Below are 25,722 nucleotides of genomic sequence, written 5' to 3' on the forward strand. Positions count from 1 at the left end.
GTGTGTCGGTGTGTGTGTGTTTGTGAGGGTCAAAATGTAACAGTAAATACAAGTTGTCTGGTGAGTTGAAATGGGCCTGTGTGTACATTTGCTTGTACAGTAGAAATGTGCATGGATGTTCCACAGTGTGTGTTACACATGTTCCATGTACTGTTGATGTTCTTTATCTACATATAAGACAGTATGTTGAGGGTATGCACAGATGTACGGTATATTGATACAGTACATTGTGACCTTACTGTCCTGACACTCTCCTCATCCTGAAAATAGAAAGTTATCTTCCCTTCTCTTGTCTTCTTTTAATGGGTGTCGGGTTGGGTGATGCTTCTCCGCAGCATTATTGTTTGTTTGTCCCCTCTGTGTCCTACATAGGATACTTGTATTACAGTAAGTTACAACACGACTGGAAATGAACAGGACTGCGGATATGTGACAGCAAAAAAATGCACAGCATGTTAAAGGGCTTTGTATTGTATCATATATAGAGCAAAGTTTGCTGTTCCTGTGTTTAATTTCTCTCTCTGCCATAGCTTTTCTGACACAAATGTGACATATTTGAGCTGACATTGAAGCATTGAGCTGACTTTGAATGCAGCTTGTTCTGTGGTTTGATGAACACTTACACTGTCTTTGATAACTGTGAATAAGGTCTCTCCTGCACTGGAGCCTTTGGAGCTTTGAGTGAGGCTCCAAAACCTGAGTGACTGTCCATGAGGACAGCTAGCAGCTGTTACTGTCCATCACAAAACACACACACACACACTCACAGGCACACACATGCAGAGTGACTGAGCTGGTCCTTGTTGAGCGCATAGCTCATGGCCGTTCCTGGCAACAACACGCAGACGCACACAGTGAAGAAACAGGCTGAGTGAAGCAACAAGAAGGTCTCCTTCCCTGACATGAGAATCTAACAACCAGCTTATGCTCTACTTGCACAAAAAGATTGTTCAAGATGGATCATATTGGGGCCAGGATGAAGATTGTGGAGATCATTTTTGTCTTTCTTCTGGTGCTGGTTACCTCAGGATATGGGATACAGAGAGGTACGAGAGGTTTCCATATGCTTCCACTCAGAGAGCTTAAGAGTGTCTTGTTTAGCACAAGTTGTCAAAAGTGTCTCAAGTCTCATATTCTGTATAAAAATAGAGCAAAGTGAAGTCTGGCTTGTGCTTTGTAGGATATTACATAATAGCATGACAGCATCACAAAAGGAGTACAGAAATACAAAAACAGACAGAAGAAGTACAAGGATGGAAGTCAACAACGGACAGGTAAAGAAAAAAAATAATAAAATGGAGAGCATCATTGACTGTCTGTGCATGAAGACTTTTCCTAAACAGAATACAAGTAGAGTTTCCCCACATACATTGAGATCACCTGTTTTCCCCAAACTCCTGCTGGGAAAAGGAGAAGGTGTTTATAGGCCTACATAGTGTAAATGTGACTAAAACTATATCCTTCCTACACTCTGGCATATCCTGTCTGTGGAGTGTTGTAAAGGTGGTTAGGAACCGTCTAGTCCTTTTGCTGTCTCTCTATATATTTACAATAAGCCAAATTTCCAAATGATTCACCACAGAAATATTGTGCCTACATGACTGGAAAGCAGGAATTATTCTACATTTGTTCCTTTAGTGGTTGTAGTTAACATGTCGTATTTATGCAACTCCCATATGAATGCAGTAATAGCAAGAAAACAGATTCAGAAACCATCAAAAGGGACCTGTCATTAAGTTAAAGACTTTTTACTGCAGTGAGTTCAGCCACCAAAGCATTTCAGGATATATGAGATGGGTACCATATCAAATTCTGGCACAATTTTACAGTCACATGCACAGGCCTGCAGGCCATTGACATACAATACATGTTTTATAAGCACAGATATACAGAACATGCTGCAGACTAGCTCAGAGACAGGTGGCATAGATGTGTTCACATTCTGTGAGGGTAGATGTTGTAGGTGTAAGGTCTAAGGCTGGACTTGGCGGAGGACCTGTGCCTCGTGTAATATGTCAACGATCAGAAGGCTGAAACGAATGTGGATGGCATCTTTCTTGCTAGTTCAAGTCACTGACAGCATCCTGTCAGCAATGACTTGTACTTAGGAGTAAGAATAAATGATTTACCTGTCAATAATGTTATCAAGGAATTCTATGGAAAACATCTTACCATAGAGGATGTTTCATTGTCTTGGAATATTCTCAGAAGCATTGTAATTCATTCCGGAGCAATCACCTTTATTCCACTGAAATCCATCATCAAGATGATTTGCACAATTGCATAATGCAAATCAGATTCCAGGGCAAAATTCACCTGTTTAATTTCTGTCATTGTGCTGGTTATACAAACAAGTTATAATAATAATAATAACTTTATTTATATAGAACATTTCAATGTGTTATGCAGTAGTTGGACAGTAACTCGGTCATTAACTTTGGAAAGAGACTTGTTTGCCGTTTGCCCCTGAATGCGCCAGCTTTGTACTTCACATGCAGATCTAGTACTGTACAGTATCTTTTCATCTTGCTGCAGGAAAGTGTATTTTGAATTATTCCTTCAACATTAAATACAAAAAGGTACTTTTTAAGTTCGTTGGACTAAACTTAAATAAAGTGACAGGACACGAGCAATGTTTGGCTTTTTCAGATTCATTTTGATCTTGGTTTAGTCCAGTTTTACAAGCTGTGGCTGCGAATGAATATTTAGAAACTCTGGATCGACGAGGACTGTAAAAATACATTATATCATTATTGTTGGCCGTATGTCGTGGTTCCGAGGCGTGGATCTGTTGAACAAAGCTAAGATGGATGTCACAAAAGGCTTCGCTTTCATGAGTTTTGCTGGGTCAAGCTGGCTTTTATTATTGTGTGTTGGATTTAATTTAAAATGAATGCGAACAAACAAAGAAAATGAATGCTGATCATTAATAATTTGTCCCCTGATGAAAATGACAATTTATTGAAGGCCTCCTCAATCTATTGAATGACACAGCTTTCAAGCTTCGAGCTGTCAGTGAATTGGTGACAGTATAATATTTACACCTCGGTGGGTGCTGACAGCATGTAACCATTTTAAATTGTTATTCTCTATCTAAACAATTTTGTCTTTTACAATTACTCATGTAATTAATTGACTAATCAGTATTACTATAAAAAAAAGATCCTCTACCAGGATGAATCAGGACCACTCTTACATTTAAAAGCAGAATGGTTTTAAAGAGAGTGTTTTTAATTTTACGTAGCTTTTCTGTGTGAACCACAACAAACAATGGATGACTCCCTTGCAGCCATCCGGTCCCCTGACATGCCAAGAGAACAATACTATTTTTGTATTTGTTCTTGTTTAACCACAATGAAAGCATCAAATACCAAAAAAAAAAAAAATCATCAGAAAGAAGGGAGAGTACTGATTCCACTCAAAAAACCTTGAGAATAAACTACAAATCAAAGAAAACAGCAAAGACACCAAAAGATGTTATTATTTATGAAGTCCACATCATGGAAAAGAAATGAGGTTTAAAGGTTGCCAAAGATCTATTGGATGCTGCATGAAATAGAACAGAGAAAAAATGCAATTGAGTAAGATGGATTTCGTCAATGGAAAGCATCAATAACTCAGAATTAAATGGCATATAGCTAATAGCTAATAGTTAAGCACACAACAAAATATTTTTGGATTTCACAAAGACATACATTTTTACATCTATACACATTGGAGCACTAAAGTAACAAAGTACCAAAGAAGTACAACAAAGGAACAGTTTTGAGCTCAGCAACAGCATTACATTTTTATGCTCTGAAATGGACACATCGCGAGTGATAATGAGAAGGACTTGGTTTGGATCAAGTTGTTTTTTGTAATACACCCTTGTGGTGTCTGAGCAGCATTTCATAGCAACAAGGTCAAATCTGCCGAGGCTCCAATTTAGTCTAAATGATGAGTCATGAGGTTAAACATCACAGTGAGACCTCGACTGTTCAGATGTTGTCCATCTGTCTTCAGGCACAATATCAGCAAGAGAAAGAGTAACATGGTGAGGAAAAAAACAGCAAAGCCTCTAAACTGACATTATTGACTTTGTTTTCATCAGTGTTTCTCAGTGAGCTCTATCTGTAAGCCATGAAAGCAACAACATCAAAAAAATCTGTGGTAAAACTTCCCCGTGATGAGAAATTATACTCACATTTCATGTAAAGTTCCTGGCGTGTTACAGTCTCACCAAAGTTTACAACGAGGGAAACATAGATTTGAGACTATTCCATTTGAGACTATTGCAACACAAAAAAAGACCACAAATGTGAACCTCATGGTGAATGGACTGCATTTATAAAGTGCTAATCTAGTTTACTAACCCCCCAAACACATGCCACATTCACACAATATGAACAGAGTGAAGCGCTGAGAATTTACGCTCCCGGAGCTGGTCGTTCCCTCTGCTCCTCTGCTCCTCCTCTGGCTCTCCAGGCTGCTCCACTTAATATCGACCTGAACTCAGCTTGGATTTCTGGTTCCTGGTCTGGTTCTTTCCCAAGCCATTTCGTGTTATTCATTCCACCTCTTGAGCAACAGCTGTCATTGTGATTTGTATAGAGGAACAGTTAAGGGATCACTAAAGTCATTAGGATTCATCCCCAGGGGACCATGTATTTGTACCACATTTCTTAACAACACATCAAGAAGTTTTCAAGAATTTGCAAAAAAAGCTGAAATTGTCAACCTGGTAGAATTCCTGAAAAATCAGTGGTTTCACCAAAGTCATTGGGAGTCACTGGGACCACATTCCATGGTAATCCATTTAATAGTTTTTGAAATATTTCAGTAAAGTGACTGACTGCTATCCATAGAGCCATGCCACTAGAATGACTGCGTATAATAAATATTTTATCTTTAACCTTGGCTAAAATTTAATTTAATTTATTTGGTTTATTAAGTTCCTGGCGTGTTACAGTCTCACCAAAGTTTACAACGAGGGAAACATAGATTTGAGACTATTCCATTTGAGACTATTGCAACACAAAAAAAGACCACAAATGTGAACCTCATGGTGAATGGACTGCATTTATAAAGTGCTAATCTAGTTTACTAACCCCCCAAACACATGCCACATTCACACAATATGAACAGAGTGAAGCGCTGAGAATTTACGCTCCCGGAGCTGGTCGTTCCCTCTGCTCCTCTGCTCCTCCTCTGGCTCTCCAGGCTGCTCCACTTAATATCGACCTGAACTCAGCTTGGATTTCTGGTTCCTGGTCTGGTTCTTTCCCAAGCCATTTCGTGTTATTCATTCCACCTCTTGAGCAACAGCTGTCATTGTGATTTGTATAGAGGAACAGTTAAGGGATCACTAAAGTCATTAGGATTCATCCCCAGGGGACCATGTATTTGTACCACATTTCTTAACAACACATCAAGAAGTTTTCAAGAATTTGCAAAAAAAGCTGAAATTGTCAACCTGGTAGAATTCCTGAAAAATCAGTGGTTTCACCAAAGTCATTGGGAGTCACTGGGACCACATTCCATGGTAATCCATTTAATAGTTTTTGAAATATTTCAGTAAAGTGACTGACTGCTATCCATAGAGCCATGCCACTAGAATGACTGCGTATAATAAATATTTTATCTTTAACCTTGGCTAAAATTTAATTTAATTTATTTGGTTTATTTAACAGGGGCAGTGCACACTCACATTATTGTGCCATAAATGTACTGGAGTTCGCCAAGATGCTATTTTTAATGTGCAACTCCCTGAGTCACCCTAAAACAGGATATAAATATAAAGTGTTTAAAACCAAGATTTAGCCTCATGTCAAGATTTCAGTTTGATTTAAAGTAACTTGCTTTTCATCACCCGGCTATGAGTCAAACAGCAGCAATGACCTTGGGGTTGTGGATGTGGGCTGGTTTGTCCAGCAATGTTATTGCGAAACCTTTGTTTCTCAAGAGACAAAACAACCATGATGTCCTTCAAACCCCATTCCTTTGCTTTATTCTCATTTCTTCTCTCCTGTTTTCTGTTTTGCCTCTTCCTCTCCTTAGTTCACACAAAGTTTAAAGCAACCCTGATGTCTCTGATCTTCATCCACATATAAACAGTTGCTGGCTCACCCCTGTACCTCCTTCATCCCTGTTACCTTTCAAAATGTCTTCTCTGTTTTTACTCCCCCTCTCATCTTCTACCCCTCAATATATTCACCCAGAGTTATAAAAATAAATATCAGACTGTCTTACTAATACTAAGTTGCTTCCACTTTTACCCTTGCCTCACTTGTCTGAAAATACTCCATTTCTCCCTTCCTCCTACAACTCCATTTTACAATTGAAGCTGACTAAAAGGATAAAATAATTGCATCTTTATTCTTTTTATTTTTTTTATATTATGAAAAAGAATAGTTGGTTCTGATATTTTGTATATTCAATGTACACAGAATGTGTAATATACTCACTTCCCTTTTAACAAAAATCATTTGCTGAAACAAGACAGTGGAAAACAGCTTGTGCATTCACTTTGGATGAAGCTTACTGTCAAACCTTAAAATAAAATGTAAATAGAAACAGCTATAACAAACCTCAAAACTTCACATTGCGATCAATCATGTCTTTTCCTTTCTATCATCCTCTCTTCCGTCTTATCTTTTTTCCTCTTTCTCAATACTTTAAGTTGCAATATCTGCCCCAGATGTAACTTCACCAATAAACAGACTTCTTTCCTCTCAAGGTCACCCTTCTTTGTTCAGGTCAAACCTAATAACCTCTGATCTGATACCATTAGTCAACAGTGGTAGCTGGATGCTGAGTGACTGAAACAGATGACTCAGTCTAACATAGGAACGGCAAGAATGTCAATTTGGCTGAAAACATGCAGCTGTTTACACGTCCCTGGGATGTACTATTAAGAAACAGCATGTTCCTTAAATTTTATTTCACACATCCCTTTTTCCAAATACTACTTCCCTGTTTCCAAATTTTTGGCTTTGTAACAAATGTCTTCACGTTTTCTTCCCATGTGTGCCGCCTCTAGCGCCTCGTATCATCACCTTATTAGAGACAGTCGATGTACTCCTGGATCACAATGCCACTTTCATCTGTGAGGTGGAGTCCCGTCCTTCAGCTGAAATCACTTGGACCAAGAATAACCACCCAATAATGTAAATTTACATCTCTTTCAACTGTAACATTCATAAACTAATCCAACACGGAATCCACTATTGTATGTTTATTAGCTCCAAATAACATCAAAATATTTTTTTTTACATGTTACTTATGTAAACTTGAACAAGAAACAGCAATTGAGCAACACTGAAAAAAATACACAATAAAATAGTTGAAACATTAGCAAATAATTGTAAGACAAAAAAAAGTAGCATTAGCTCAGAATGCTAACAATTATAAAACATATATAGTGTTAGTTATAAACATTGGTTTGTGACATACATCAGTGCCACTGGTCCCTTCCACACATAATGAGGCGCTTCTTTAACTCTCACCAGGTACTATGACCCTCGGTATATTACCAGGGAGCAAGGACAGATGCTTATCGTCCCTCGTGTAAGAGAGTCAGACAATGGAGAGTACTGCTGCATTGCTAGTAATGGCGTAGGAGAGCCAGCCAAGAGCTGTGGAGCCCTGCAGCTAAAGATGAGTATGTCTCTTTTCTTTACAACAGTCAGTCTTCCTGTTGAATCCACATACTTTTTGCAGATTTGCAGATGGTTCCGTTCCATTAAGAACAACACACTCATTGTAGCTTTGAGACAAATAAACATGTCTTTTCACTCTTGTCTGTTTCTCCATCAGAGCCACAGATCAAACGCCATCCTACCAATGTAACCCTCCTGGTAGAATCCAAAGCAGTGTTGCCCTGTGTTACACTTGGCAACCCCAAACCAGATGTCACCTGGCTCAAAGATGATGAGCTTATCAAGGTATCCTCTTTGTTTTTAACTTCAACAACTACAACAACAATTACAGAGATTTGCAAGTTTTAAAGCACCATGATCATCAGAATCAGAATACTTTATATAGGGATCCCCTGGGTTTGTTACAGTTGCTCCAACCAAGATAAGAAATCAACAGGCCAAAGAATTATAATAAAAATAGAAGTAAAAATACATGTAGAATATAAAAATAAACATAAATATAAAAGTATGTGTGCAAAATAGTGCAGCAAATACAATGTAATTGCAGAACCAGTCTCTTAGTCTATTGGCTCAGATTGTCTAACACTCAGAAGGAGGAGCTGTAAAGTCAATTAAATTGTCCCTCCCAGGTCAGCGACCGTGTTACCATTCTGGACTATGGTGCATTGAAGATCCATAACATACAGAGAGAGGATGCAGGCCAGTATCGCTGTGTGGCCAGGAATAGCTTTGGTTTGGCCTTTTCAAAGCCTGTCACCATAGAGGTACAGGGTATGTATTTAAATGTGGTTTCGCTTTTGTTGCTTATTATACACATATGTATGTACTTGTGTCATTCAGTATGGGAATATAATTGTTTGGTTGCCGTATGTGAGTTTATGTTTACACTGTGTGTCTCCGTGTGTTCAGCTCCAGCACGAATCCTGCAGGTTCCTAAGGAGAAGAGGGTAACATATGGCAGCCAGATTTCCTTGGAGTGTAACGCCACAGGAAATCCAATCCCCACCATCACCTGGCTGGAAAATGGGAACACTGTGAGTGCTCTGGTTCAGTGTCTGACTAATATGCTAATATTCCTCTGGTGAATTAATTGTACCTTGATAAGTGGATCCCTGTTATGGTAAAAAGGATCTAAATGGCTCATTTTGCAACACTTAAACAGTTCACTTTTCCAATCACTTCCAGTGTAACAACATTGTTTATGTTTTATCCATACATTCATGCATACATGTCAATGCGTGGTCCCCTCGGTCCTTTTTAAATGCTTGTGATGTCTCCAGGAATATTCTTGTCTCCGTTACTGTGGTTGTGATTGGCTCAAATGTCATTCAACACAGCCAGCATTAGAGAAAATGCATCACGTAGTTGACATTTTGACACATTGTCAGCTGCAGAGCCTTACATAATGGGAAAGCTGTGACAATAGCAGAGCAGATAACCAGGAGAGCCAACATCAGTGTTACAAAAAAATTACTCATATGAAATTTTATTTACGAAACCTTCATCTCTGTATACTGTAAGTTAGATCTGAGATTAAACTACAGACAAACTGCTAATACCTGTACATTAGCATTGTCTACTTAAAATAGCAGTAAACAGCTATCTAGCTGGCTGACAAATCCCAAGTGCAGACTCTGAATCGAAAGCAACAATTTAACGTGTAAATACAGTGACCTACGTCATATTTGGCAGCAATGCAGTTACTTGTTCAGTACGAGCTCTCTTGTTCGGTGTTAGACATACAGAGTATGGAGAGCTGATACAGCTGCATGTTCCCATTTTGTGTGTACATTTTGTGCTATCATAATGCAGAAGCTATTGACTCAGTAGTAATAAAGTCATGTGCATGAGCAAGGGCAAAAGGGAAGACGAGGACAAGCAAATCCACACACACATGCAATATACTGTAATGCAAATTATCCAACTGATCTGTCTGTTCCCCTGCATGTCTCTCTCTCTCTCTCTCTCTCTCTCTCTCTCTCTCTCTCTCTCTCTCACACACACACACACACACACACACACACTGTGGGATCAGGGATATAAACAGCAAAGGAATTCTTATTATGATGACAGGGGATTGAAGAGATTGCTTTCCATTTAGCCAGTAACACACAGTGTTATCAGGTTTAATTGGGTTGTATTTTTTTAAATGAGTCAGCACAAATGTCTTAAGCTATTGACTGGTTTGTATTTACTGCTGATTTGTGATCCAGAGACTGGCTAGGTGGTCTGACAGGCCAGGCACACAAGATAGTCTCACTGAAATATACTGCATATCTGTTGGTGTGGGCTGATGCATATTGAGATCCTAAAAAGAAAGATAATGATATGAGATAAATATTTTAAACAAGCAACATAACTGAAACAAGATTTGTGACCCAGAATGCCAAGTGTCCAATAGTTAGCCTGTAGGAGCTACTACACCAACAATTATGTTTCAACGTGTGTGTGATTGGTTTTCAATCCTCACAGTTGTAACCACATGCTATGGTTTTTGGGATAGCAGAAGAAGACATTATGCATGACTCACTCCAAATGCATGCATATTTTTTTCCCTTTCTTTGTGAAAATGCAAGTATGAAACTTAAACAACGCACATAGAAAGTTTTTTCAGGAGAAAAAGTTAACTATATATAAAAAAAGAACAAATAAGAACAGTGTTCTATTGAGATTTTAAGTGGTGCTGTAAATTTAAATTGTAATTATGATCTCTCACTTTGTAAGCTGCATTGATTGTTGGTAATGGTAGAAACCTAGAAATTATATTTAATATTACCTAATTGGATACATCATAAACATGACGTACTTGAATGTCTGAAGAATGATAAGCAGGATTTTCTTAAACCAGGCAACAGACATTTTTTTATTCATGTCAATGCGGGCAGACGTCCAATACATAATGTCTGGCTGTTTAATGGTCTGGGTGCCAGCTACAATGTGATTACAGGCCCATAATGCTTGTAAATGCTATGTGTGTGTCTGTGAGTGTGTGTGCGTGTGTTGATTAAAATGACTGTGTGGACTGCTTTTCTGGCAGCTTGTTGAGGTCATTAATTTCAGCGGTGCTAGATCGAGCTTGTCCTAAAAACAGGAGGTGTCAGACACAACTTCAAATATAGACACACTGCACACCAGCACCTTGACTCACACACTCTCACACACTGCAGACTCTCACATAAATCATTTGTATATATGTGGGTGTGATTACAGGAACTAAAAACAACAGACAGATTTTATTCGGCTACATCTGCCATGTGTGAATACCGGGGCATTTTGAAATATTCTAAATGATTACAAGTGGTTATATAAATGCCGACACATAGTGTATGTACTGCCATCAGCTCAGCACCTATGATAGTGTAATATAATCAGTTTATACTTTACAAATGAAACCTTAAGACAACATTTTTTTTTTTTAACTTCATGATTTAATTTTGGGAAGACAAATTTTCTCTGTTTTACTCATTCTGCTGACAGATGTTTTCATGCAACTGTATAGCATTTTCATTTTTACCCATGTGTCAACAAAGTGAAAGAAAAAGAGGAGAGGAACTCATCTCCTTTTGTTTGACAACTCAGTTTTGCATCATCTGGTCAAACACATAATCCCAACATGATCATGGGAGATGAATCCCACATGTTCTTGAATGTCCCTCGGGATCAATAAAGTATCTACCTATCTATCTGTCTCTGTCTGTTAGCATCAGACAACAGCAATTTCTGGCCAATATTCTGAGATTTTTTTTTTATACATCACCTGGTCAAGGCTAGGTCTGTTTTCAGATATGCTACCCTGCCTCTGTGAAATCATTTATAATACATCCTGAGGCTTCATACACTATATAGGCATATGTATTCAGACAAAGGTTGGTTTTGAAGGGTTGGGCTCGGCCCCTTGCTTCCAGTGAAGGGAAATCTTCACTTCACTTCCAAGACATTTTGGACAATACTGTGCTTCCAACTTTGTGGCAACAGTTTGTTGAATGTCCTTTTCTGTTCCAGCATGACTTTAGTGCACAAAGCAAAGTCCATAAAGACATGGTTGGATGAGTTTGGTGTGGAAGAACTTGACTGTTCCACACAGAACCCTGACCTCAATATAATAAATAATAATAATAATAAATAATAAATAATAACAATATAATAAATGGGCATGAGTTTAAATATTTTATGATGGTCTTAATTGAAAGCATGCATAATTTTGATCTTGTAAGTTAAACAATTACAGTGAGTTACAGTGTTGAATAATAATAAGAGAAATGTTTTTGAAGAACATTTTGAAGTTGACCTTTGACCTTTTGGATATAAATTGTCATCACTTCATCATTTTTATCTTATTAGATATATTTTATTTCAATTATTTGAAATTTTGTCATATTAAGTGCATAAATATTTTGAATACTGAAAAACAAGCTTTATCAGTGGATGACAAACACAGCTGCAAGTGAATGCTAATATTGCTCTGCGTCTCTTGGGTGTTTAAACTGTCCTGACATTTGCCATAACAGCAGATAACCGAGTTGTGTTTTCAGCTTTTTCTGTTGTCTCCAAATGGACAAAAACAAGTCTTTCTATCTTTGTTGAAATCAGGCATTATTTTCATCTTACAAGGGAATATAACTGTAGTGTGATCTTTAAGTGAGTTATAAGCGTTTGCCCTTGCATAATAACATACTTCTGTTGTCTTTTCCTTTTCCCTCCATCTGTTTTTTTCCAGATCTCGGGTGCATCGGTTGAAGAGACTTTGACAGGCGAGGTGATCCTTTCCATTCTTAAAGTGACGGTTAATAAGCCGGCTCTGTACACATGCATGGCCTCCAACAGACACAGTGCCGGAGCCAACACCGTCAAGGCGACTGCTAGAGTCACTGTTGCAGGTAGTGACACATTTTCATTCACAAAATCACTAATAGATACTTGAAGCTCTCTGTGTTAGGGGGTTGTTAACTCTTTGTCTTGAATTGTGTTAGCTGCCACGTAAATTAGTTGTGGCCTTTGTGGCTTCAGCTGTTTGTCAACCACCCCACACCCAGCCACATTTGGTTGATACCTCAGTCACAATCCCCCACACACCCCATGACCACAGTCTAAACACACACACACATCCTCCCTGACCACACACACTGTCTCTCCACCTGGTTGTACCTCACACTTAGCTATGAATTGGTGAGAGAAGCACCATGGTTGGTTCTCTCTTCTTACTGAGACTGATTTTTGTCTTTTTTCCTTCTCTGCTCTCACCATTCCTCCTATTTCCGTTTCTTCAACCATCATTTTCCGGATACTGCCACTTCGACATAGAGTGGAGGTAAGAGAAATGTTCACAGCTCATTTGGATCACACATAGACACTGCTTGTTACTGAATTTTATGTGCACCAAAATCATGTGTGTTTCGAGAAACTAAGTGCAATTCCCAAATTCTTCCTTTGAGCCTATTGAAGACCATATGCATTTTTGCTCCTTCAATGGACCAGCAATAGCAAGAGATATTTCAGTCACCCATATGGTGTGAGTTGAATGTGAACTTTGCTGAACCACAACCCCAACCACATCTGGACTATTTAACAGTGGAGAGAGTGAGAGAGAGAAGAGAGAGAGAAAGAGTGAAAGGTAGGAGAAAGACAAAATGTTGGCCTTGGGATGCCTGATGAGAATTTCTGAGGTAAAAATGAAGAAAGAAACAGCATATTGTGGATTTTTGGGAGCCAAAAGGATCATGCATAATGGTCAGATCTTACATCTGGACCATACATTTAGAGGATGTAAAAGCAGAAAATCATAGAGAGCAAATAAAGAGAAGAGAACATGTTGGGGTGATGGGACTGATAGATTTACAGGTGAGAGTTAAGTTTGATGGTTTGACTTGAACTCTGCTGAGGCACCAACCTTCCCAAGAGGCAACATCTGGAGTTTGTAAGTGCTGCAATACACAGATAGACAGAGAGAAATGTGGAGTGAAGGCTGTCAGACAGACAGACAGACAGGCAGGCAGGCAGAAAGACCACTGACTGTCTGTGTTTATGTGTGTCTTAGACTCTACAAAGGGATCGCAGGCTACTGCAGTGCATATCGTGGAGATGTGTGCCGCAGTATTCTGCGAGATGATTTGCTGGTTTTCTTTAACTCCTCCCTGTCGGACCCTGAGGACATGCAGGAGTACCTGGTTCAGAGCTGGTGGACCGAGCTGGAAGGACTCAGCTTGCTGTGTAGCCCTGCAGTGCGCTCACTGCTCTGCCACTCCTCCTTTCCTGACTGCAACCCATCAGGGTTAGGACCAGCACCCAAACCTGTCTGCAGGTAACTTATGCGTGTCTTTGCTCATTATTTTACCTGTTCACTTTGTTAGTAAAGTATCGGAATGAATCTAGAGAGTAAAGCGAGAGAGTAAATTAACAAAATAATGAATGAATGGCTGAAGGAGAACTGTGATATTTTTTTTCCACAAAACAGAGAGCACTGCCTGGCAGTGAAGGAGCTGTACTGCCATAAGGAGTGGTTGGTTCTAGAGGGCAGCAGTTCAGTCCAGCCTGGCCTCTTCAGCTCTGTCACTGGGTCCCACACTCCCAGTTCACTGCTGCCCAACTGTCAAGCTTTACCAAGTCTTCACACTGACCCTGAGGCTTGCACACATGTCCCTTTTGTCGGTAAGATATCCCCAACTAAGACAGTCTGGAGTTGTGCTTCATAAACACGAGCATATAGTCCGGCACATGAAGAGTTCATTTCCCCCATCCGAAAGCATCGTATTTTCATGCTGTTATCTAAAAGTTTTGTTGGTTGTGAAATAGTTTTAATGTATAAGTTATACACTTTACACTATGCAGGGTCGAAACTAACAAATGTTTCTTGTTTTAAGAATGTGCTGAATCTAAGATTAGTTAATTCTGTACAGCAGGAGCAGTTTGAGCACAGCACCCAGTGTAAAAGCAGAAAGGAAATGGAGCGTTATGTAAAAGAAAAGCAGGAGTTGGCTGGGTGCAGTTACTCATATGCTGAGGGCCAAATAAAGCCTGGCCTGCTAGACTGATACTGATGAGGTCACTGAGTGGGTCCAACTGTTTGAGCCAAAATATATAGCTGCAGGTGTGGGACTTGTGTGTTTATACAATAACCTTCGCTGTACTTAACTGACCAGCAGTGATTTCTCCAAGATAGGTTTATTACTTAATAACTGTGCATCCTCTAAGTATTAAAGTTTTAAAAGTGTTCTTTCCTATATTTCAGACATCAAGAGAGATCAAATTACAAGTAAGTGTGAAAGCTCTTAAATGCAACATAAAATGCAAAAAACACATAAATGTGTTTGTATCCAGTCAACAGAACTAAATCACACACAGAAATGAATGAATAGAGTATTAAATAGTAACAGTTAAAAATAATTTCATCCATTGTGTTGGGTATCAACAGCAACCTGTTACAGCGACAGAGGCCGTTTCTACCAAGGCAGCATAAATGTGACCAGGTCTGGGATACCGTGCCAGCCATGGAGCCAACAGGTACCGTAGTTTGTGTGTCGTATACAAAATAAGCATATAAGCACTGCAGATACAAATGAACACATTAAAAGAGGGTAGGGTAGAAATTTTAAATTCCAAAAAGGTAAAAAAAAAAAAAAAGAAAAATTAACTTTTGTCATGCACCAGAACAAAATATTTCTTTTGTTACATGCTTAAAACTGTGGCTTCACAATGACCTGCCAATCACAATTAGTGCATAATAAAGGTTGAAAAAGTTAGAAGAATATGCAGGAATTGTTGAAAGACACTGATGGCATTTATAGGCTTTGATAGCAAGGCCTTTCAACACAGCTAAGGCCTGCATTTATGAATCCAAGGGTCTAGGCTTCCTGCAGATTTTGTGTGTGAATGTTCAGTTTTTATCAAACATTCGTGACCTCAAACTAGAAACAGAAAAACACACAAAAGTGCTTACAAGTGCAGTACACACACCCACACGCACACATACATACTCAGCACTAACACACACATTCCCTGTGGCCCAAAAGCCTCTTTCTTGTTTTGTTTTTATGGCTTTGCTCAGTGAGAGGGTCTGCTAGGGTGAACTGTTACTACTCTCCTGTGCAGTGTGCGTCTGTTTGTGTGCATGTGTGCGTTTGCCAGGTCAGCAGAGAGGGAGGGGCTCATCATGTCACATCCTGCCTCTGGAAGCAATTAGTTTTCACACGCATATGCTGCACAGCCCGACACACATCAACACACTCTTAACATGCAACACTCACTCACACACATAGACATGTGAAACTGAGAGACCGTCTGCTCTCTAATGAGATTCACAAATATTTTTACATCCTCTCACTCTCTCTGTCTCTCTCTCTCTCCTTTCTCCGTTTTTCTCTCCACACCATGTTGGCTTACACTTTTGGTTCGCAAATAACTTTTCAAATTTTTCTCTCCCACACACACCCTAAACCCTGTCCACGTTAGAGCGCACATTGCTGAAAAATATGAATACTACATACATAGTCCCTAGAGTACAAAAATGTCCGCACAAACAATTTGGTTTGGTTTCCCACACTGGGAGAATTACAAGCTCAGTGACCATCTGTCTTCAACAAACATCTTCAATCTGAAAACACATGAAATGATTTACCATCTCCTCCTGCATGGTTGACATTAGCCAGAGTTGCTTGTGTGAGAGTTTTTGTGAAAATGCACGTTGCAGTGTGCACGTAGAAAAATTTTGGTCAGGACTACACTGCTAACACAGGTACATTTACGTCTGATTCAGAATGACGACGTGGCTAAATCGAATAGCAAACCTATGTTTGAATTCAATAAAAGCAGCAGCAGAGTCACACACAAGAAGAATTTAATAGACTTGCTGTGTTTTCTCAGGCATTGAACATTCTAACTCATGGCAGGGATGTTGAGCTTTGGATTTCTCTGCGTAATAAAGCAATGTGCACCAAAGTGTAGTAAGTTGTTACATAAAGAATACTTGTTACATAAAGAATTTGGAGGGTGGAGGGCAAGAAAAGAAGTAGCACAAAGTTGAAAGACAAAGCTGTGGCTGAGGCTCGAAAAAGGCTGTAGTGCACATACACAGACAAAAACACACTGACACAAGACAAGGGAAACGGAGACTATTTGAACACCAGGAGGGTAATGGGGAACAGGTGGACACAATCAGGTAATCAGGAAGACAATCAGACTGTAGACACATGAGGAAGGGCAAGTGACCTGAAAGGAGAGGAGAGTTACTTTTCAAAATAAAACAGGAAGTGACGAGACATAAACCCAAAACGGGACAATATCTCACCGCGGTGTGACACGACATAGACAGGTTTGAATAACTGAAATTAAATTCCTGACCAGCACCTAAGATTTTATTTCCTTTTCTAAGTCCAATTCCCATTCACAAAAGTCAGTATACAATACCATACTTGCTAAATCTTCATTTATTTTCAAAATAGAAATCTGAGTTAACAAACATGCAAACGGGTGTGCAAGATCAGGAAATGCTCAAAGGGTTATTTTGGGTGGCAATGACAAATTATCCACCTTGTCAATGGTATGAGGACTTGTTGTTCTTAATATTCACAGCACCAGTGGAAAATAAACCCTGTGAGCAGTTTGCTTCACGCATTCAGCTACAAAAGCACTTCACATCACATCACATCATTTGGGATAGGTTGAACCATTCCTTTTTTAATGACTAAAGCTCATGACACATGAAGATACCAGATGTTCTGTGTTTGAGTTGGCACTCGAGTTTGCAGAAACAACCATGTAACCCCTAGTGTCCCTCACTAGAGTACATTTTATACCTTCTGTTGTTATTAAACTGTAACCTTACTGTATACCCTAAAGAGGGCCTTGAGAAATGTGTTAAATGATTTGAAAGGCTTTCTTAAGTTTAAGTTTTTGATGAAGAGTTAGACATTCCCTGGAAAGGTTTTTTATAAAAATCTGGCCATCCAAATTTGCCTGCAACAGCTCTTGAACAGTGGAGGAAAAAAAAAAAATACTACAAGAAATGTATTGATCAGATTTTCTGGATCCCTCAAGACAATTTGGGTTACCTCTTTTTCCCTCTCCAGAGCATAGGGTCAGCAACAGAACATACAATTTTACTCAAAATCACCTCTGGACACACAAATGTGCTCGTCCCTTTAGGAAGGAGAAAGCAGAATCAATGACAAACTTCTGAAGGACATGAAGTAAAGGGCTCTTGTCTAAAATAATTGCTAAGAACACTGAACCTCCCCTGTTCCCCTTGTAGCTGGTCCTATGGTGCTTATTTTTCTTGCTTTCAGAATCAGAATCAGAATCAGAATTCCTTTATTTATCCCTGGAGGGAAATCTTTTCAGCAATGCTTTATATTTTGTTAAGATGTCAGAGTCTTTATCTATTTTCTCTTCTGTTTTGTATACTGTAGTTTCCCCACCAACATCGCCTGTCTGTGGATGTGATTCCAGAGTTGAAGAACTCAGATAACTATTGCAGGAACCCTGGAGGAATCAGCGACAAGCCCTGGTGTTACACCTCCAATCCCAACATACGCTGGGAGTACTGTGCTGTGCCACAGTGTGGGGACACAGACATGGTACCAGGTACTGCCCTCTGCTGTCCACTGTCCCATGCTCCTTGATGGCCTTGTAGGTAACCTGCATGCCTGGTGCAGTCTAGCAAGTGTACTGTTGGACAGAGTGAGTGAATGAGAGTACCAGCATGTTAACTCAGCCAAAGACAGGTGCAGGCTGTAAGGGATGTTTAAGAGTTGTGTTACTTCTGACACCTCTCAAACGTTTGGTAAGTGTTAACATTATAGTTAACATTACTTTCTGTGAGAGTATACAGTAAATTAAGCCATTCAACTTATTAATTAATTACTAACTATAACTATCAGTTTGTTGTTATTTTCCATGACACCTGCTGGGCTAATAAAAAATAAAATAAGTAAATAAAAAGAATTTCCAGTACCAATAGTAAGTGAGAACTAATTTGAATTAAGGTAAGGTCTTCATAGCATCTTGATTTCAATCGTCTCTGTGTCTGTCAGTGATGAAGCCAGAGTCACCAGGCCCTCGTCAGACCCCTCGTCTACCTCCCACCACTAAGGAATTGTCTCCAGCTTACTCCATGTCGGTCATCGTCATTATCCTGACGACACTCGCAGCTGCAGTCTTCCTCACAATCATCTTCCTCGCCTGCCGCAGACGGAGGAAGCAGTGGAGAAACCGGAAGAGGTGAGATACAGTGGAGCCACTATGCGCATGAACAGTCTTTCTCTATGTGTTCACCTCAGTATTCACTACCTCAGTATCTTCACAGAGCAATGGAAACCCCAACGCTGAGTGCTCTTCCATCAGAGCTCCTGCTTGACCGACTTCACCCCAACCCCATGTACCAGCGGGTTCCTCTCCTGCTGAACTCAAAGCTCCTGGCCCTCGAGTATCCTCGAAATAATATCCAGTATGTCAGAGATATTGGGGAGGGGGCCTTTGGACGGGTTTTTCAAGCCAGGTAAGCAGGAGAGATGAAGCAGAGGGGAAAAAGGATATTACTGTTACTATGACCTTTCACTTTTATGTATATACTAATGATGCAGCATATGTATCCATTTGGCAATAAAAGGAGAAAGGAAAGTCTTCAAAACCAAAACCAAAGACTAGAGGGGGATGACTCAGACAAATATTTAATATTGCCATGTCATCATCATAATCATTTCCAGGGGCTTACATGATGATGTGGATATTTCTCAGTCAGAGGAAGAGCAAGAGATCAAACAGGATTCAGTGGGAGGCAGAAGGGTAGAGTGAGTGCTAAGCAAGAACTGCTGCGTCATTCACAAAGTTACAAGGAAGAGCCGCTGCAAGTGTCACTTTCAGTCCACACTGACCCTGTTTACAGCAGGAAACTAAATATCACACCTAGCTCATACAGTAGCTGCGTTTATAAGATGTTATAAATCTATTAAAAATCTTGTCAGTTTTAATCCAGTTGTGGATATATATATATATATATATATATATATATATATATATATATATTTCTAGCTTTGTGAGTATTATTAGATGTTATCTTTTGACCTGTACAATTCCAGAGCTCATAATAGCACAGTCAGTAATTGATGGAATTTTCACAGTAGCACCTGCACGTATCCATGCAGATGAAAGATGTCCCTCAGGTTAGTTGGAAATCCCTTAATGAAGAGCTGGAATGGTGCAGTATATGGACACCCCTGAGAACATAATGCGCACACACACGCACACACACACACACACACACTCATTCACTCACTGATATCACATGATAAAAATAAGGCAACAAGTGCAAACACAGGCTTTTTCCTGTGTGCACATGCACTCAGGAGTACAGATAAAGAAGCGTCTAAATGCTGAAGCGATAGATGCATTTGGTTTGGCTGTTCATCGATGCATGAGCACAGGAACACACAAACACAACATACTGTGCACAGAGACCTAAATAGAACCAAGGACTAAATATCTTCTTCGCTGACTTCAATCTATAGTTTCCCAGCATGTGTGCAAATTTGTGTGTGTGTGTGTATTGGTGACAGAGTGTTCCCATATGTGTGCCTGTGTGTAGTTTCATGTGTGTGTAATCTATATATAAATCTGCACTGAGAAAAAACATGTTGACTTATGTTTGCCCCCCCCCCGAGCCAAGACAGGAAGTGCGTTTGTTGAATGCATGTTTCCTCCAAGTGACTGACATTTACAATGCACTCCATTAATACAGTTGTGCTGTTTTGCTAGGAATCCTGTTAGTAGAGCAAAAGATACATTGAAAACACATGGTAAGAGAAATCCGGCTAATGCATTTCCAGTGCTGGGTAATGCTTCACATGTTACTGTAAAGCATGCAGTAATCTTTTACTTTTAGTAGTAATAAAATAATGCAGTGAATTACTAATAGTGTTTCAGTAATATCATTACATTTGCTAAGTGACGTGTCAGTAACCAAAATATTACGTGTACTCAGTCTACCATTTCCATTATGGGAAATCTAGACTGGAAAACCGTCAATACCAAAATTCATAATATAGTGCATCTTACATGTACATGCTGGTGACTACTAATTAATCAATCTCTTGACAAAAACAGTTACAGTAAAATTATCTCTCCATTTCTGTTTTTCTGTCTGTTCTTGATTATTTTTGCGGATGTCTGTTTGTTGCAGAGCGCCAGGCCTGCTGCCATTGGAGTCTTTCACAATGGTGGCTGTGAAAATGCTGAAAGAGGAAGCCTCAGCCGACATGCAAAATGACTTCCAGAGAGAAGCAGCACTAATGGCTCAGTTTGACCATCCAAACATCGTACGACTTCTAGGTAAGTGTGTGTGTGTGTGTGTGAGAGAGAGAGAGATAGAGAGACAGATAGAGATAGGGAAGGAGAAAAGGCAGAAATCAGATTTCCAAAAGGAAATCAGTTGGTAGGTGCTGTTTATTACAAGACTATATCTCTGGTTCTACATCATATTTAAATCATCATAAGTCTGACAATGTCAAAAGAGTTGTAATTGTCTTTACTCAAACAGCATTTTTGGCTCAGTTTTGGCTTACGTATTCATCTGGAGCCAGACAGAAGTACTGGTTTAGAATCATTTGTAGACATTTTCAGTCAACATGTTGAAGGTATCCTATTGAATAATTGCTGCTCTTCTTTAAGGAACCTTGTGAAAGTTGAATTTAATTATTATACATAAATTCTCCTGAATGAAATCATATGTCACATCTTTTATTGATACAGATGGAACTATTTACCAGTAAATAAGTGCTGCTTGACAGCTAATCTACCTTTGTTGACCTGAATAAAACAAATGTCCTCTATTAAAGTTTATCTACACTGAAGCAACTTATCTAATCTAATACAAACAGCGCACATCTAAATATACTCCCAGGGAGACATTTAATGATACAACACACTCTACTTGGCACTGTTAGTAAGTAAACAGAGCCACTGGACATTGGCTGTCCAGAAAGAAGTTTGTTTATTTTGGGCATTTTACGGCTCCACTGGTTGTGAAATATTTTTAAATCAACATATACCCCTGCCTGGGGGGGGACTTAAAGCAAACTGCAGTATCACCATAACTATCATGTTTTCTGTTCAGTCTTGAATGACATTCATTTTGGATGGCTCATCCGGAGACACGGTGCTCTTGGAACTAGAGTTGATTAAATTATTTAGTTAACCTCTAATTACCCTCTGGACTAATAATACTTCACAAATCATGTGTAAAAATATATGCATGTCCTTAATATGCATGCGTCAAAGTCAGAGATGCCATATGTCTGCATGTCACCATGTTGTCACATGTACGTGTGCAGGATGGGAACTCTGTGCTCTGTATATTTAGCAATAGAGGGAAATATTTTGATCCAGCTACTGACCTCGAGTCGAGGCTGCTACTGTTGAACTACAGTCCTGTTTGTGGACACACACACACACAAACCCACCCCGTGGAGCAGTAATCAGAGCTCGTTCTCTGGGGAGCTGTCTGACTCTGTGACCCACTGGACACGAACTAACTGAGCATGACTTCCAAGCCTCCTCTTCTCACCTGAAGTTCAGTGTGAGCATGTTGTTCTTATAGTCCTCGCACTGGCTTGGACTTCGCAGTTAGATGGCTAAACATTATAGTTTGCAAGCATGTGGATGTGCATCTTCATGTTTTTTATGCTTGTTTGGCTTTTCAGTTCTACAGTATGGCACCCTGAATTTTCCTTAAGGAGATTTTAGTTTGGGAAAAACCCCTTATTCCACAAAGTATGACTGTCTCAGCTTGTTCCTTTCCTGATGTTTATGCAGTGAACACTGTACAGCGGACACCATGTTTTTAATGGCTATAAAAATGTCTGCATCGTTTCAGACACCTTTCTCCAGAATTTTGCTTGACATAAGTGATATTCAGAGTATTCACTGACCCACCAGTATTTCACTGAAGCTGTGAAGTACACTGAATCAAAAGTATGATTGTGGCCACCATGACTCAAGTGCACCAACCACAAATAGTGCACTGATCATGGGCCGAATTGGAAAGAACACAGAGAAGATCTGCAAGGCCTCAAACTAAAATTGGCTATATAAAGAGAAACTGAAACTACAGTCTGGTTGAAGAGGGATCTTTCTTTCGTCTTGGCAGTCTTAGGGTTTGCTATGATTTTTTTTTCTTCTGTGAATGTCAGGTTACATGAATTGCAAATTTGGCATTACTGGCTGAGTACTCTTAACGAGTTCCTCCAAGTGGTGCACATTGCAAAAAAGGAATGCATAGATAAACATTACAACATCCACTCTTTTCTAGAGGTTGTTACGGAAATTTAAAAAACAAAAGGATGCTCAGATTTGTCTTTGTAAGGTTTTATTCATCAAGCATTTGCAAGTGGATCTCATACACAGAGTTGGTGTAGAATGAGGTGCTGAAACATGAGTATTTATAGGAGAATAAAGGAAATCATCAGCAAATACAGTAAAATGAATATGGCAACAGCAAACACCCAAAAGACTCAAATTCTTGTTCTTGAAATTTTAAACTAAACTGATTTTATTGTTCATGCAAACATCCCATCAGGTTTTGAAAATTCAAAACAATAAGTCTAGTAAGTCTCATAGTGAAAGCAGGGATATATAGATATATATATAAAAAACAAAACAAAAAACACTTTCTTTCAAGCATGCAAACAAGTTCAGTTGTGGAGGCCGTGGAAGCCCTCACTGCTAAATGCACATAACATTTAAGTTTCCATACACCCAAATTAAGTCGTCTTAATCACATCTGAGATTCAAAAGAAGCACAGTCACAATCATACCACTCCCACATTTAGAAATTCTCTTTAACTGCCTGCATGGGCTGGCACAGGCTGGGGAGAACACAGGACTAATTTAGAAACACACTATGTTTACATTGCAGCGGTACTAATGTAAGACTGTACATCTACTATGCATGTGAGTGTATTTGTGAGCATTTACACATCACAGATGGTTTCGTCTGTGTTTATGTCTAGGCTGCATATTTATTTACCTTTACAGTGAATTAACTCATTGAATGATATACTATTTAGCGTGGTTTGATGATGTCACCAATGTTGATGTGGTTGAGTATTTGTGTTTGTTCTCTCAAACCTCTGTGGTGGGAAAATGCACCAACAATTCTGATGCATATTCTGTAAGCCATTTGAAATAAAATCATCTGTATCCTTTCTCCCTCAGGTGTGTGTGCAGTGGGTAAACCCATGTGTCTGATGTTTGAATACATGGCCCATGGCGACCTCAATGAGTTCCTGCGTCGTCGCTCTCCAACCCAATCAGTGCGCACCATCAGTCACGCCAGCCTGTCGGGTCGCAGTTTTTCCTCTGAGCTCGAGGCGGGACTTCTCTCCTGTGCTGAGCAGCTGTCAATTTCCAAGCAGATCGCTGCAGGAATGGCCTACCTATCAGAGCGCAAGTTTGTCCATCGTGACCTTGCAACCCGCAACTGCCTGGTTGGGGAGGAAATGGTGGTGAAAATCGCAGACTTTGGCCTCTCCAGAAACATCTACTCAGCTGATTACTACAAAGCCAATGAGAATGATGCCATCCCTATTCGATGGATGCCCCCTGAGTCTATTTTCTATAACCGGTACACCACTGAATCAGACGTGTGGGCCTATGGCGTGGTGCTATGGGAGATTTTCTCCCACGGGATGCAGCCATACTACGGTATGGGTCATGAGGAGGTTATTTACTATGTGAGGGATGGTCACATCCTCTCCTGTCCTGAGAACTGTCCTATGGAGCTGTATAATCTGATGAGGCTTTGTTGGAGCACACAGCCATCAGATAGGCCCAGCTTCAGTAGTATACATCGAATACTGGAGCGTATGCATCAAAACACATTAAGCATGAATGCTGACACTGAGGCTGACTGCTAACCTGAGAGCTTTTCACAAAAAGCTGTTTGTCCCCATGAACACCCTCCCTCCCATGATCTGGTACCTGAAAACACATTTTAAATTAACCCTGACACTGAGCCAGAACAGACATAGTAGAATATCCGGTGAATAAAGTGATTTCAGTCATTTTTCTTTTCAGAATGTTTTTGTTTCAGTCTGTAACCTATCACATCTGACCATTTACCAACACACATCCATAAGATTGGTCTTTTTGATTTGTGAAACATGCATGTATGAACAGACTCTAACCCCTGATCCCAGAGCCTTAACCTTTGAAGACTTGGATTCACTAACCATGCAGACCCTTTTAGAAACACATATACCCAAACATTATGCTTCACCCATTGCATGGACTTGTTGGATTTTTCATTCATTCATTTCATCTTCATTTTGATCTGTCAGTATGTTACAAATGCTCAGACAATTAAATATTAGAGAGAACTCATACTCCATAATAACTACTTTTAATAAAATACAAACTTTATTGTCGCCTCTAATTCCATGGTAGCACACAATCACTTTAAACCATTGCTGTTGATTGTCTTTATAGACAAGTTGCTATTCCATTTTTGGGCATTTTCTTTAATGTTTCTTTATTGTCATATTGTTGATCTTTGTCTTTTTTTTTTGTTAATTTTACTTTTTGACAGTGTTTGACACACAGAGTTCGACCTTACAGCTGCATGAGAATAATGTGTTTTAAGTTAAGTTAATAAATTCTTCCAACTTACATCATTATCATCCATAAGTCTCTCACTGAAACATAGACATCTCATTTGCTTTCATTATATTATTATTAACTAAATTCAGTCTTGTGCCTTAAAATAGACTCTTTAATAAATGAAGACTGGCCACAATGTCCTGAATATTCAAAATTGTTCTCATTCTGAGAGACTAAATCTTTGATTGGATCACAAAAATAGACCCTCTCTCTCTAGCAGATCAGACTTTGCTCCTTGGTATCTATTTCACACAATTTCATTTCTCGTCATATCTTTGTTGCCTTCAAGGCATTTTTTTAGGCATTCTTTTATTTTGCTTCTTTTTAAATGTGGTGTGATGTTACATTTCTGTTATTTGTTACATTACATAATGATGTTGGATTTTACTTCCCTTTGAAGGTCCAGTGTGTTGATTTAGTGGCATCTAACGGTGAGCAG

The 25,722-nt window shown here is 39.4% G+C and overlaps 1 protein-coding gene across 1 annotated transcript; it reads left to right on the forward strand.

The window, feature by feature from the left end:
* Nucleotides 1–766: 766 nt before the first annotated feature.
* musk (muscle, skeletal, receptor tyrosine kinase) lies at nt 767–25,219 on the forward strand. Its single transcript, XM_046375702.1, has 17 exons — nt 767–1,046; nt 7,022–7,148; nt 7,491–7,642; nt 7,798–7,925; nt 8,270–8,411; nt 8,550–8,674; nt 12,358–12,517; nt 12,942–12,948; nt 13,675–13,938; nt 14,092–14,285; nt 14,866–14,889; nt 15,049–15,137; nt 18,041–18,215; nt 18,665–18,851; nt 18,937–19,128; nt 20,809–20,957; nt 23,841–25,219. The coding sequence occupies exons 1-17, from the start codon at nt 956–958 to the stop codon at nt 24,539–24,541; spliced, it is 2,907 nt and encodes a 968-aa protein (XP_046231658.1). The 5' UTR covers nt 767–955; the 3' UTR covers nt 24,542–25,219.
* The last annotated feature ends 503 nt before the right edge of the window (nt 25,220–25,722 follow it).

Source organism: Scatophagus argus, chromosome 20 (genome assembly GCF_020382885.2).
Source record: "Scatophagus argus isolate fScaArg1 chromosome 20, fScaArg1.pri, whole genome shotgun sequence".
In the NCBI taxonomy this organism is placed as follows: Eukaryota; Metazoa; Chordata; class Actinopteri; family Scatophagidae; genus Scatophagus; species Scatophagus argus.